Genomic DNA, 12,028 nt, shown 5'->3' on the forward strand with positions numbered 1-12,028 from the left:
TGGCTCAAGTGGCAGAGTGCTAGCCTTGAGCAAAAGGAAGCCAGGGACAGTGCTCAGGCCCTGAGTCCAAGGCCCAGGACTGGCCCCCCCCCCAAAAAAAATTACACAGTAGGTGTGAATCAAGCACAAAATAGGACAGTGGCACAACCCCTGTCTGCTTTCCAGATTCCGTCGTGTGAAATCACAATTATGGAGTGGAGATAATGGATGGCTGTACAGGATGCACTCACGTTGTGCTAGCCAGGACCGCCAGTCGTCCGCTTGCAATCATCTGCCCTTTTCTGTGGTCTCTCCCACTGAGATGACCCAGGACGCAGGCCTGCAATGCAAGCTCCGCATGGGGAAGGGGAAAGGAAATGGGCTGCCTTTAACTTGCTACGGAGCTATTCTTCTTACACACACAGAAAAATGGTGCAGATCAGCCCTTGTCACCTTAGGCCTGGGACGTGAGGCAAAGGAATAGCTTATTCTGGTACGGCAACCAGGTCCTCAGGCTGTCAGTACTCCTGGATACAAACATCACGGGGCAGGGCTCTACTTGAAGGCGGAAATAGGATCCATGGTAGCTGGAGAAACCATCCAAACAAGGCAGCTGGGAAGGGTACATACCTTCACTTCCCAAAAGATGCAGTGGAGGCTTAGAGAAAGAGGTTGGGAAAAACAATAGGCACCCTGTAGACATTTGCTATGACACCTGCTTTGCTGTAGCAAGTTCTGGCCTGCAGGTACCTGCCCCGGTTCGGACTCTCCTGTTAGGGTTGCCCATTACTGAGTCAGCGCTACACCGCCCTCTGCAGAACACCAAGTGACACATCCTAGGTGGGGGAGGGGATTGCGCCTCTCTCCACCGCAATGACCTTGTGCTGATTGTGAGCCCATGTTCGAGAGCCCGCATCAGAGCATTTATAAGCTTTATTGGTCTCTTTTTAACCCCACGAAAGAAATCAGTCCGATATGGTGGCATCCTTTAGATGGGCTGACAGAGTGTTACATGTTCACAGGAACATATAAAATAGCAGTTTTAATTTTACATCAACTAAATGCATGTAAGTAGTGTGCACATGTGCAAAGTTAGGTAACTATGATTTGAAAGCCATGAAACAGAATGCGATTGATCACTAGAAGAGAAATTGTGACCCATGCTACAATGCAGGGAAGAGCCTGAGGGCATCGTGCCGAGTGAAAGCAGCCAGTCACAAGAGAACACTCCATCACTCTACTCAGGTGAGGGTCCTGGAGCTCTCAAACACTCACACAGACAAGAAGAGGCACGTGGGGTGGGTGCCAGGGGCTGGGGGAAAGGAAACAGAAAGTTCTTGTTACCCGAGAGTAGAGTATCAGTTCGGGATGATGAGGAAGGTTATAGGGACGATGCGTGATCACTGTTGCACAACAAGGTGGAAGCGTTTGTGCCACTAACTGTACACTTAATGGTTAAAGTGGCCGGGCGCTAGTGTCTCACGCCTGGAATACTAGCTATTCAGCAGGCTGAGATCAGAGGATCACAGTTCCAAGTCAGGCCCAGTAGGAGACTCCTATCTCAGATTAAACACCGAAAAACAGGAAGTGGAGCTATATATCAAGTGGTAGAATGCCATCCTTATGCAAAAAATAAATAAATAAGCTGAGGGACAGCACCTTGGCCCCAAGTTCAAGCCCCACTATTAGCACCAAAAAACAAAATGAAATAAACAAAAAACCCACGTGGTTATAAGTACATACATAATGCTTTAGGGATATACCCGTATTCGCAATAATAGTAATCTGCTTTTTGACATAACCTTGTTTCCTGGTTTTATCCATATAAAAGGATATATTCCTGCAAATTAACCGACATAAAAGAAATAGCATGTTTGAAAGTGTACGCTATCCTGCAAGTAACAGCCGAGGAAAGTATTCTGTATCCTCAAGAAAGCAGAAGTTCAGTGTTTTGGTCATGTTAGGAAGCTCCAGACAATAATAATCTATGTCATAAGTCAATAACATTATAGAAAGACAATTTTGGGGAAAATACTGGGGTTTCTGTATGGCAGGCTGACTGTGGAGGCGGGAGTGTGATGAGGGGGGCGGCTCCCCTAATTGCCTCCTGCACTTCAACTCACAGGGCGTGCAGGACAGAGGCAGGCGGAGCCAGCTCCCCATCAGTGACAAGGAGACAATCGCAGAGAGCAGCCTGGGGACCTGCCCCCGGGGCTTAGTGGGACACAAATGGAACTGAAAGGAGAAAATGGACATTTCACGTGCAAGCAGAAAGCCTTCTGTACCGCAAGAGGATTGTCATGGTGAAGAGCTCACAGAAGCCGGAGATGAAGCAAAGGGACTCTCAGTCTGGAGGGGGAGCTGAAGTCTGGGGGTGGTCTGAACGCAGCTGTAGACACAGATGTGTGTAGACCAGCCAGCCCCAGCCCGCAGAGACGGAGAGAAGATGCGGAGGGACCAGAGTTCCTCTCATGGACTGCGCAGTGAGATCTGGGAATGCTAACGCCCCCTAGGGCCACACCCACAGTGATACCGAGCAGGCGCCCCTGAGCCGGGTACAAGGAAAGACACCTGGAGGCCCCAGACCCTACTATTCCAAGCTGAGATCAGGGCTGGGTACCGATGGCACACACTTGCAATCCTAGCTCCTCAGGAGGCTGAGGTCAGAGGATCACAGTTCAAAGCCAGCTCAGGGAAACAAATCAGACTCTTTTCTCCAACTGGCAATAAACCTGGGACGTTGGTGGTGTGGTTCAAGTGGTAGCGTGCCCACCTTGAGCAGAATAAGCTAAGGCAAGAGCATGAGGCCCTTAGTTCAAACCCCAGTACCGGCACACACACACACACAGCTGAAATTAGGCCTACTAACTTCCTCTGCTCGGGATTCAGAACGGAACACCTTTAGTTTATGGATGAGGTTATCATCAAGGCCCAGGACCCAGGCCTGCATGGGCCCATAAGTGTGTCAGAGGCTCCCCAGCATCTAACACTACCTCTCCGGAGCCCCTGGAGTTGCATGTTGCTTTTTAATCCCTTCTCATCATGTGATCTCATTTAACTAATTTATGACTACAGGCTGCAGACTGAATTACAGCTATTTGTTTCCCTTCCCCAGTTACAAGTTGAAGAAAAGCAGGCTTCATTAATTCAAGTGCTTATCTCCAAACAGCGTGTTAACAAGCTTTTCCATGGTGCCCCCGCCACTGAGTTTCCTGAGAAGGTGAAAAGGCTCCTGGTCCATATGGTCCCGATTCTTGTACATTTTCATTGCAAGCGCTAAGGTTGACAGATCTGCTAAGAGCAAATGAGGTGTTAGTTAATATCTAATTACTCCTAACACGAGTCACAGCCCATTTAACGGAGGCAGACGCCAGTCTCAGCTTCTATAGACTCCTCTAGGACATCCGTGTACACTCAGCCCCATGGCCTTCTCTATGTGAGTCTCACAATGCAGTGTGAACCCAGGTCAGTTTAGTCTAGCCACTCCCTTATTCCCTAATATGTTAATAGGCCTTGGGATTGCAGTGAGGTAAGATGGAGAGAAGATTATCATTGCTGGCTCATGGTTTTCTAAAAGCAGTAATACTAAGATCTGAGTAACAGAGCTGGTGTCTGGTTGTTACTATTTGGTTGGGAAAGTGCCAGGAAGGGGATTCTGCAGGCTGGCAGAGTGCCTGAAGGCCAAGGAAATGCCTGGAACACACAGCACCTCAGTTTCTTGTGTTTGAAATATGTTGAGTCATGACAGCTTGGCTCACAGTACATCTGAGAGACAAACCTGGCCCCAGCAGGCAGAATGGGGTTAGAAGAGTCCGGACTTGGGTTAACATAACCTCCCCCCTTTCCTCTGGGGCAGAGCAGAGCCTGGAACAAGTCCAGGAGGAGGGTTGTGAGATTCGCGGGAATTGCTCAGACCTGCTTTGAACAATGTGCTGGAAGAATAAAAGTCGAGATCTGATTAGATTCCTTGCATACACTTAGGGCTAAATATTCATGGCAACTGGTTTACTCAAAAGCTTTTGCTGAAAGAGGAAGGATGTAAGAAGTCATCAGAAAGCCCAGCACTGGTAGCCCACATCTGTAAGCCTTGCTGCTTGGGAGACTGAAATCATGGTTCTAAGCCAGTCTGGGCAGGAAAGTCTGAGACTCTTATTTCCAATTATCCAGCAAAAACCCAAAAGTGCCTTGAGTGAAAAAGTTAAGGGATAGCATCCAACCCAAGTTCAAGACCCAGGACTGGCACACATACACGAGCACACACGTGCACGCGCATGTGCAAATATACACACACACAGAAGTCAACAGGAATCTCCTCAGCAGGTATTACACAGTGCATGATTCATCTGGAGGCAAAAAAATGACCAGAAGCAACCTAAGAATATGCAGGAGATAAATGCAAAGGTGAAGTTCAAATTCCATGCAGGCTGCAGCTATGTTCTGGAACTTCTCAGACAGGTGCATGAAAACAATCACTCCATCAAGATGATTTTATTTTTTTAAAAATTCCAGGAAAAAAAAACCCAAAGAATTAAAAGAATTTTAATAAATCAACAAGTTTACATTTGTACATCTTGTGTATAGGGGCCCCCGCGGTGGGGGAGGGGCGAAGAGAAGAGCTGCAGACGGGAAGGTTTCATGGGACGACAAGCAGAAGAGCAAGGGCGAGTCCAGCTGCGTAGGGGGCACCCCTGGGGCAGTGGGACTCTGTGGGGACTCCGTGGCTGTGCCCTGTGGCCACCTCCCCACGTTCCTGAAGGGACAAGCAGCTTACGATGCCTGTCGGCATCAGAGGTGCTGGCTCGGTGCTCGGGTTCAACGCCACCCAGCCCACCTGACACTCCTCCATTAATCCCTGACAGCAATGGGGGATAAACAGGTCACAGAGTAGGACTGCCCACAGTGTATTAATGTAAACTCCAACTCCTCTCACGCTGTTTAAACCAGAATGGTTCCGCCAAGCTAAACGAGACCAGTGTCAGTTCTAATTGCTCCGTTCAGTGGCACGGTCGCAGGAAAACAGCAAGCCTGTGAGAAAGAACCATGTATTTGTTTTAAAAATAGGATTTGAGAAAAGGACCTCGCGAGAGCGAGGCAGGTCAGAGAACACAGGTTTTAGCATGAAATGATTCTGCATACTGTCACTGAGTTCTGCTTGTGTTAAAGGATTTGGGAGAGATGAAAAACTCCTCCACTTTAATTCTCATTCTTTGAAAAGATGACAGACATTTCAAACTATGGATCAAGGTTCAGAGAAAAGGGACTCGTGTTCCCAAGATTAAAAGTGAGCAAGCATGTGCCTTTTTGTTGCCTGTTCTTTTTGTGCTGGTGTAAGGCTTGAACCCAGGATCTGACATTCTTGCTTGGCTTTTCCACTCAAGAGCTGAGGCCCTACCTCTTGAGCCATACCGTCACTTCCTTGCTTTTTACCCAGCTTCACCGTTTTGTGCGCAGGGCAAACAGTGTTTTAAAAAATGCAACCGTGCAAATGCAGGTAGCTTGCTCTCTGAGGACCATTAACCCTAACCCACAGGCCACAGGCGCCCTGGAGGGAGCAAGAGGCCCTGTTCTACATCCACGCCCATTTGCACAGCACACAGGTGAGCTACAAGAATTCTTTCGCCAATGGAGACACATGTAGGGGGGAATGACATCAATCCCCTCAACAATGCAAGGAGACTTTTGCTTCTTGGCTCACTTAGAATCCCGAGGGAGGAATACACTGATGATTACTGACACAGAGCGAGTGGGGAGCGAGCCCTGCGCTGCTGAGCAGGTGTGTCCCGGGCTCCTCCCGTCAGCTTTCTGCCGTTCATTCCCACGCGTGGTGGCGAGGGGCACGCTGTCCTTGTGGAGAGGTCCCTGAGGAGTCTACCGTCCCAACGAGGCAGCTCACAAGAGGGCCGAGGAGTGACGAGGGCAGTCTGCCAGTGACGTGAGAAACACACGAGTCCCACACGGGTATGGCAGACGGAGCTTTCCTTCTGAGAGCTCAGGAACGCTCACAGCGGGTGGAGGAAGAAGGTGCTGGGAGGTGGGGGGGCCCGACAGGACCCCCTCCCCAGGTTGTGCCGGAAGCAACGCCGCCTCGGTCCAGGGCCCAGGCGGCTACGGGGGAGGCCGGTGTCGGCTTCTCTTCAGGAAAGCACACTCGGCGCAGCTTCTCATGTTTCCCTTTTAATTTCCCAAATACTCAGTAGGAGGTATGTGTTAATAACGAGTACGACAGAGCAACCTCTAAATGAGAGGAGAACTGCAGACACAGTATGAACTTAAATAGGAACGCTGGGTGGAACACGTCCACCGTGGTGTTTCCAACTGGCAGCTGATGTGATCGCCCACCCCAGGGTAGGCAAGGCAGCTTGGAGCTTGATTGGCTTTTAAATAGATTTCCACTTGCCAGGCAGCAGGAAGCACAGGAATGAATGAAGCCCGAAGCCAGTGTCTAGGTAAACAGGCAGAAGCTTCAGAGGTTGAAAGTTGGGTGGGACAAAGGAACAAGAAACGGTAACGCTAGGTTCAGCCCCTCCGGGGCCAATGCGGAGCCCACGTGGACGGAGAACGCTGGCCCTCGGGAAGGCGGGGTGCCCGCTGCCGGACTCTGCGTCTGGGCACTCGCCCGAGCCTGGCAGGGCCGCTTCTCCAGGCCACACGGAACGCCTGTCCAGGGCGCGGGCTGGACGGACAGTGGGTCTGCACCGCCCAGATCCCCTTCCTGCCCAAACCTGTGCTTCCGATGACGGGTACCCGGGCGGGTGACGCCCTGCCTGTGTGGTCTGGAAGTTTTCGGGGGTTTTCCGTTTACCTCCGCACCGAGAGTGCTACGCAGCGGGGTGTCCTTGCTTCTCGGGGAAAGAGGCTCGCGTCTCCCGGGACGCACGGCCGCTCTGTCCTCGTGCTGCCAAGCATGCAGCTCTTTGCAACTTGCACCCAGCGGGCTGGGGAGGGGAGTGGGCGTCCCCCTCGCACCCTGAGGCCGCGGTGTTCAAGTCCGGGTGCCAGGGCTGGGTGAGCTGGGGGTCGTGTGTCTGCTGGCGGCACAGTGGGTGTGCACAAGCCCTCCGTTTGGGTATCTGACAAACACAGGTTCACCGAAGGGGTTCTGGCAGAGCTGGCAGAGCTTTTTGTCTGAGAGCCTGATGGCGCTTCCCTTCAGCTTCATCTGCAAACAGAAACAGACACTGAGCACGCTCGCCGGTGCGCCACGCACCCCACGGGACTGCTTCATACAAGCCACGGGAAGCAAAGTCAACAAAACCAGGCTTAGTAGCCCGGGAAGTAAAAAGCTACAGAAGCGCTTTTCTTAGCTTATAAAAACCTGAATGTTGCTGGGCACCAGAGGCTCACATCTGTAATCCTGGCAACGCAGGAGGCTGGCTCAAAGCCTGCCTGGGCAGACCAATTTGAGACTCCTACTTCCACGTAACAGGCCAAAAGCTAAGGGACAGCGCCTGGACCTGAGTTCAAGCCTCAGCATCGGCATGCACATGCCTGACCCAAAACCTTGCTTGTGTAGCCTATCTACTTAAGCAGGTCCTTGCAGCTCTCAGAGCTGTTTCTACCCAGGCCTCCCGGCACGGGTACCAGCCCACTGGATCTCTGTACATCACCTAACTTCCTGGCCTTTCCATTTGCAAGCAAGAAAAGTGAGGCACAAATCGGGGACTTGGGCAAAATTAGTTCATTAGTGCTACTTTCCTGATGGATGCCGGGAAATACAATTTCCTTTGGAGGGTCATTAATGCAACTGAGCCTAACACTGTCCGTCTCACCTCATCTGCTAAATAGGACCGAGGTTTGCAAGTTAAATCTTACTGCACAATTCACTTGTGTCAACTCGGTAGCACTTAGTGACTTCTGCATTCATAGTTACACTCCTCATTCAACACACATTTCTGCGGTGCTTTCAATGCACCGGGCCTGGCTCTAGAAAAATGGAGACACATAAATGCCCTTCAAGAACCCAGAGTCTAACAGTGAAGAGAGACGATTATGAACACATAGTACCCAGGTTAAACGTGGAGAAACAGGGTAGGCTGTGTGTCAAGGTGAGTGTTCACTGAGCACGAAGGAAACGGCAAGGGTACCCCCTGTGGTATGAAAGCATGTGCCAGGGCTGGGAGGTGGGCGAGAGCACGCCATGTCCAAGGGACACAGGAGGGTCAGAAACAAGGAAGCAGCCTGCCTCTCCCAGGCCGGAGGAGTGAATGAAGGCTTTAATGCGGCAGAGAACACGGGTCTCCCTTGACCAGCACGTGCAGTGTCCACAAGGCTATGGCTCGGGGACCGGAACGTGCCGGTTCTGAGGCTTGCTCGGGTATCCGCCCCTCGCTTGGCTTATCTTCAGCCAGGGAGGGCTCTACCACTTGATCCACAGCCCTGCTAGGGATTTCTGCTGGTTAACGGCAGAGTCTTAGGGGCTCTCCCGCCTGGCGTGGCTTCGAGCGGCAGCCCTCAGACCTCAGCCTACGGATGGCGAGGATCACAGGCGTGAACCACCAGTGCCTGACTGAACGTGGGTTTCTGAACCAGTCCAGAGTCGACTCTGAGCGGCTCCACGGACGGACCACGCGACGTGCCCGTGTCTGCTTCCTCTTCGGCGCCACGGAGCCAACACGAGTGGATAAGCCTGACAGCGTAAGGCTGACGAGAGGCAAGGATGCGACGTTGTGCAGTGTTTGCCTGGTGAGCGGCTCTAGCACCACGTGCCTTCTCTCAGCTTGCCTCACACACCCCTCAGCCACCAGCGTCCGAGCGGGAAGGAAGGACACACGCATGCCACCACCTGCCAGCCCCACCCGCCGCCCATGTCCCCAGACTTCGGCATCTCGTGAGCAACTCACAGAGAGAGACACGGGAAAATGACCCCCGACCATGTCTCGGTAGCTAAAACTCTGCCTTCCGTGGAGTACAGCCCGGGGGGTGCGGGGTCCCTGGCGCGGGGGCTCGGCACTCACCTTGTTGCACGTGTAGATCAGGTTCTCCGACCTGGCCAGGCCAAGCGCCACCTGCGCGGTCCTCCTGGCGTGGACGCTGTCTCTCACGGCCCCCGTGAGGAACGGGCAGAGCAGCTGCACGGACCACGTGCCCGGCAGCAGCGGCAGCACCTGGGCGGCGTCGAATTCCCCGGCGTGGCGGTTGAGCAGGTCCACGGCCGCCATGGCCAGCTCGTGGGCGGAGGCCTCGCCCGCGCGGAGGTACATGGCGAGCAGCATGTGGAAGAGGCGCCGGCGGCCGGGCGCGTCCTGGCCCTCCGAGCCCCACAGGCAGTAGTCCTCGGCGGCGGCCGAGTCCCCCAGCTCGTGCACCAGGATGTGCAGGGCCTTCTCGTGCTCGCGCAGCTTCCCGTGCAGGATGGCGCGCTCCACGGGCAGCCCGGCGCCCTGGGTCTTCTCTGTCAGAGAAACGGCGCTGCTCAGACACGCGCAGGCGCGGCGAGGGCCCGCCGCACACGGGCACGCGCGCCCACCGCGCCCGCCGCGCCCGGCCTCACGAGGGGCAGGCAAGGCGCTGCTACCAACTCGGCCACCCGGACCGCGGGCCGAAAAGCTTCCTCGCGCTGTCACCTTAAAAGTCTGGGACTTAGGGGCTGGGAATGTGGCCTACTGGTAGAGAGCTCGCCTCGTATACATGAAGCCCTGGGTTCGATTCCCCAGCACCACATATACGGAAAACGGCCAGAAGGGGCGCTGTGGCTCAGGTGGCAGAGTGCTAGCCTTGAGCAAAAGGAAGCCAGGGACAGTGCTCAGGCCCTGAGTCCAAGCCCCATCACTGGCCAAAAAAAAAAAACCCAAATCTGGGACTTACAAAAACAGAAGGTAGACTCTACCCTACCGTGAAGTTTGGAGAATACGCCATCTTTGGTCTCAGAAGGCCCCACCGAATCACTGACCACCAAATTCCTGTGTGCAGCGAACCTATCACTTACCCCCCCCTCCCCAGTACCATACCCATCCATGGGTAAGAAGGACCACCGTGTATCTCCTTAAGCATAGACACTCACTCCGTCCCCCATCCCAGTTAAAAACACACTTCACTGATGTGAATACAGGCTCGTGCATTACAAGATTTCCTTGTCGACAAACTCAACAAGAAGTTGACAAAGAGAAAAGGATCCAAAAGGTTTTCTTGCACTTCCCCTGCAATTAAGCCTCTAGATGACAGGAAAATGATAGAATTTCCGTCAATCAGCCCTGACCAAGGCTGAGGCTGGCCAAGTTGCTCTGCTTCCTGCCCCACCCCATCTGCAAAACAGAAGGATAGTGGGAGATCCCTGGCTTCTGCAAGGCAGGTACTCCACGGCTGACTCTTGGTCCAGGTCCAAGGTGAACGCTATCGTCACAGCCATTGGGCATGGGAAGTTCGGCCACGCGAGGATAGGCCTCAGGTCTGATGCCCAAGTCAGACATCGCCTGTCCCATAGCAAACGGCACCAGACAGAAGCCACGATGTGTAGCATCCCCCGGCTCACAGTGTAATATCCATGTTGATTTCCCACCGCCTGCCTTAGCTGAGGCACAGGGGAAGGTTTGAAGACGGCTAAAGTAACTGTGGTGATTGCATCATGTATACTGACAGTGTAGACAGGCTGGACAGGAATCCCACCTACAGCTCCCGGCCTGACACAGTGCCAGGCCTCCTAACCTGCCTGGAAGGGCATGGACATGGCCTGGCATGGCTCCAGGGCACCCCCTGTCCCCCCCCCCCTTTTGCCCAGCCTCACGTGTTAGAAGCTGGTGCCCTACTGTGCTCACGGGGGAGGTGGTGGACCCTTTATCCGCAGAGCCTAATATCTGGTAACTAGATCACCCAGGATCTCTCTCAGAAGAGATTACCGTTAGTCCTGGAGGAACACATTGGCTTCTCCCTCATCTCTCCTCTTTCTGGCTTCATGTCTTCCTTTCTCTCCTTCCTACTGCCCCTGTAGTACTCTCTTGCCTCGTCGCTGCCATGTGCTCCTGCCATAATGCCGTCTGTTATTAGACTCCCACCAAGCGGCCAATTAACGGACTCATCCAATCTTGATCTCATGGTCTTCAAAATTGTGGCTAAAATAAGCCTCTTTTCGTTATAGGTTTCCTAGCCTCAAGTACACTGTTACAGCAATGAAAACAATGGACTAATACAAGTATAAAGTTAGTCCCTGAGTATCTAATGTTCTTTTCGCAGTGCCCCGGGGCACATTTCCATTTCTCAGTTTTCTGTCTTGTTTTGGGAAGTACAGGGTTTCAAACTCAGGGCCTCCAAGCACTCCACCCACCTGAGCCACACCTCTAGCCCTTTTTGCTTAAGTTATTTTTCAAATAGGGTATTTTATGCTTTTCCCCAGGCCAGTCTCAGACTTCAATCCTCCCACATCTACCTTCCAGGTAGCAGGAATTATAGGCATGCACTACCATGTAAGTTACCCGTCACATATGCCAGCCTAGATGCATGCTCTAGGGCCGCTCCAACGGCACTTCCTCTGGAGGTTCCCTGAAACCTCCCCACCCATGGTGTGGAGCATGGACCCTTCTTGCCAGGAGGGGATGCAGACCTTCCCTACATCCTCGTACAACAAGTCTCTGACGACCAGAACCAAGTCTCACACATCCTGTCATCAATACGCAGAGACGTTCTTTATGGACTCAGAAGCTGGCAACATCATGGCGAGTGATTTTTCTAAGGGTGTCTACCAAGCAAAAAGTACAACTGAGGAGGACCTATATGGGTTTATGCAACCCCTACGCTATGTCATTTCCCATAAGAGACCTGAGTGTGCACAGATTTCGATACCCTTGGGGGTTTTGAGGGGCGAGGTGCAGCTCAGTGGTAGAACATTTGCCTAAAATGCACAAGGCCCAGGGTTTCCCTGCACTGCAAAGCAACAGAACAGAATATCAAGGCCTGAGGGCTCCTGGAACCACCCTCTAGGAAGGACGCTCAGGGCCAAGGGTACCGGGGTTATCAGAAGGGCTGAGGATGGATGAGGAGCTTCAAAGTCAAAGGCACCAAGTTAAAGGAAGGTAAGACTGGCACACACCGGGGCAGCTCCCATACCCCGCACTGGCCC

At 52.9% G+C, this 12,028-nt stretch overlaps 1 protein-coding gene across 2 annotated transcripts in view; it reads right to left on the minus strand.

The window, feature by feature from the left end:
* Positions 1 to 5,290: 5,290 nt before the first annotated feature.
* Tgfbrap1 (transforming growth factor beta receptor associated protein 1) overlaps positions 5,291 to 12,028 on the minus strand; it is a 53,849-nt gene continuing 47,111 nt past the window's right edge. For both annotated transcript variants that reach the window (XM_048352474.1, XM_048352473.1), the window contains exons 11-12: positions 8,934 to 9,370; positions 5,291 to 7,138 (exon numbers count right to left, since the gene is read on the minus strand). In XM_048352474.1, coding sequence (XP_048208431.1) covers positions 6,962 to 7,138; positions 8,934 to 9,370 — 614 coding nt within the window. In that variant the 3' untranslated portion in view covers positions 5,291 to 6,961. The remainder of the gene's footprint in view (positions 7,139 to 8,933; positions 9,371 to 12,028) is intronic.

This window comes from Perognathus longimembris, chromosome 8, assembly GCF_023159225.1.
Source record: "Perognathus longimembris pacificus isolate PPM17 chromosome 8, ASM2315922v1, whole genome shotgun sequence".
Classification (NCBI taxonomy): Eukaryota; Metazoa; Chordata; class Mammalia; order Rodentia; family Heteromyidae; genus Perognathus; species Perognathus longimembris.